This window comes from Teleopsis dalmanni, chromosome 1, assembly GCF_002237135.1.
Source record: "Teleopsis dalmanni isolate 2A chromosome 1, ASM223713v2, whole genome shotgun sequence".
Classification (NCBI taxonomy): domain Eukaryota; kingdom Metazoa; phylum Arthropoda; class Insecta; order Diptera; family Diopsidae; genus Teleopsis; species Teleopsis dalmanni.
The window spans coordinates 3420404-3423683 of NC_051846.1; the positions used below are offsets into that span (position 1 = coordinate 3420404).

General features: G+C 28.8%; 1 protein-coding gene across 1 annotated transcript in view; it reads left to right on the top strand.

The window, feature by feature from the left end:
• Positions 1-3280, top strand: part of LOC119672218 (collagen alpha-1(I) chain) — a 31740-nt gene that overhangs the window by 27932 nt on the left and 528 nt on the right. Inside the window, exons 2-4 of the mRNA XM_038083256.1 lie at positions 2592-2736; positions 2825-2911; positions 3178-3255. Of these exons, the coding sequence (XP_037939184.1) occupies positions 2592-2736; positions 2825-2911; positions 3178-3255 (310 nt within the window). The remainder of the gene's footprint in view (positions 1-2591; positions 2737-2824; positions 2912-3177; positions 3256-3280) is intronic.

The following is a 3280-nucleotide window of genomic DNA, read 5'->3' on the forward strand; positions in this document are numbered from 1 at the left end:
AAAAAATATGTAACTAGTATTTTAATTATAATTACATTAATACTGCAATTATATTTTATCTTCCCACTACTAAATGGACTTTCTGTGTTTTAAGTCACTTATTATTCAAAGCGGATGGTTTACTACCCCGCACTATTCCTTTTAATAGACTTTTGTACACAAAGTTAAAGTCTCATAGAACAGAAAACAACATCGTTATTGTTGCAAATGTGTAGTTTATTATTAGCACATAGTTTTTGCATATGAAAGTTTGCAAAACAATTCAATGTACTTTTGCTGCTCCATTTATTTAACCCTTAACTAATTCATATGTATTACACAACAAGAAAAAGATATAATAATAAGCTATAATATGGTAATGTTATCAGAATAATAAAAGAATTGCCGAATAAAATTGCCACTTGACATGAAAATATCTGAGGAAAACGTGTTGCCTGATTTTTTCAATGTTTAAAATTATAATAAAAACATAATTTCGTGAACATACTTTTTTACCCTAAATTTCAGAACATATCCCATCAAAAAAGAAGAAAAACTCCAAAAAACATACTCAGCATTTTTTTAATAACGTTATCAACAAAGTAAGTTTCTCTCCTAAAGTACCTTGTTTCCGTAAGGTATGTCTATTGTTGGTCTAATTGAACTAACTCACATAGCGTAATTATTGCTGTCAATTAGTGTGCCAACAAGACGATTCGTATCGAGCTGGTTTCGCTATTCAAATTTGCTTTATCTATGCTAGGGGTATTTTGAATATTGCTTGGCGAACCGAATATTCTCATTATCAACTAAAGAAACATTCTTTATCATCTCTTTAAGCCGGAAAGTAATTGATTAGTTTGAGGACAGTAACAATATTTACAGCCACTAGACATGCAAGACAGTACCAAAAAGAACGTAAAAAACTTTTTTCTATGTGTGTCTAAAGACTAAGCCAAACGGACTTATGAGCACGGAGAGTACCCATAGAGTCCTTTTATGGGACAAAAAGACGCAGGTTTAAGAAAAATAAAAAGTGTTACTTTCAAACCATTTAAACTGTGCTTAATATACGCTTGAGAGGATTAAGCTCAACAGGCATTTTTTTGCTATTATAGCCAAGGCAAGCACACTGGGAAAGTGAAGTATGCATCGTCTAAACTTTTTCTAATTGCGTGGCACTTGCGTATTTTACTTGTTGGTAAACGTTTTATCCCATACCGCCTGTACATAGTCCTCACTCCAGCACAATGCCAATGCATATATACGCACATACTCTGCCAATACTTAAGTGAAATACTTCCGTTTACTATGACTCTTACTCCCACTTGCCACAGTACTTTCAACTAATCAAGGCCCAACTAAGCTTTGCTTATAGACTTTTGTCGTTATGCGATCTGTAAAGATGCCTACGCTGCTGCTTACGAGGGGGAATGAGTTACGTAGGATTTGCCTGCAAATAGATGCCTTTTTTATGGCAATTTATATTCCTTGTTGTCTTCGCTACAACAAGTAACAAGAAATTTTATTTGTCGTTAAATACTTTTTAATATGTTTCTTTTACTTTACTTATTCCTGGAAATCTATTCGATACAAAAGCTATCTATTTATAATCACTAAGCTGATTCGAATGCTTTATATATACGAATATGTATAATATATGGTTGTAAATGTATTATGTGTACATAAATAAATTTTCTACTTTTTTATTATAATTAATATTTGAATTACAGAGAAACCGTATTCTGTTTCTGATACTTCCAGTCAGGTTCAAAATCCCGACTATACCAATGATTACTCAATTTAAAAGGGTGAAGTAACAAAGTTTCCTAGAATATTGAAACTAATGTTAATCCATTGGTATAAATCATGCGTCATTTAAGTTTAAAGTTATTAACTTTAATAGCAGATTTGAATATAAAGTAATAAATAAGTACTAGAAGTACTGAAAAATATATGAAAGTCATAGGCGAAAACTCAACTGTAACAATCTATTTAACTGTGAGCAATTTATTATGAATTTATTTACTTTCAAAGCAGAATTAAAACAAATAAATATTAATTTTTATTTATATTATTTATTATAATACTTCAATAACTACATAACAAGATTTTATAAGCCTTTATTATTAATTAGCTATCATTTTATATTACCGTTATTTTACTTATCATGTATACTCATAATTTTATTTTAGCTAATACAAGAGCCCTAACATTATTTTTGTCATTCAATTAAAAATAACTAGAGTTATATTAAAGTATCCATTAATATACAAATAATATTTGTTCTATATATATATAATAATATATATAATATAAAAATTTTATTAATATTAAATTTAATTATCAAATCTAATAGGTATTAATGTATATTATTATTATATTCAATAATAACAATATAATACAATAATAAAATTATTATAAGCATTTCTTATAGTATTTTATTGAATTATTTAAGAAAACTACTTGTTTGTGCTGATAAATTTTCTATTTTAATATTATTATTCATTAAAATAATTATTAATATTATAATAAAAAAAGTATTTAGTAACAAAGGAGTACTTTGAGTTATATTTTTATCTTTTCAAATTTTAAATTTCATTTAAAAATAGCCAAAGGGGGATAAAGGTGATCGTGGACAAGATGGCAGAGATGGTTTACCAGGGCCCCCAGGCTTACCTGCTGCTGCTGGAGAAGGTGTACAATATATTCCAATGCCTGGACCGCCAGGACCACCCGGACCACAAGGCCAGCCAGGTAAATGAAATAATAAATAATTAAAAAATAACAACGTTTATTTATGTTAAATATTATTTATTAAATTATATAAAAATATTCACTTTAGGACTTTCAATTTCTGGACCAAAAGGTGAACCAGGCATGGATTCACGAAGTGGTTTCTACGGTGATGCTTCCTATTATGCTCGACCTGGTGAGAATGTTTTTTCAAGTTTAATAACTTATTATCTTGTATATGAGTAATTGTAACTGTAGCTTATACTCACCTGTACATTAATTACATAGCAAAAATTAAAACTATTATAGTTACTACAGTTTATATGTGCTGGCAAACTATTTACAGTGTTTTTTATTTTATTTAAAAACCACACTATTAACTTAAACATTCCAAATCATGTGTATTAAATACATATAATTAAAGAAAAAAAACTTCATCTAACCTACTTACTCATAATTAAGGTGGACGTTCTTCATTAGATGAAATCAAAGCATTGCGTGAACTGCAAGATTTGAGAGATCGACCTGATAGTACTTCGGGTAATAACTTTGTTAAAGCACCTAA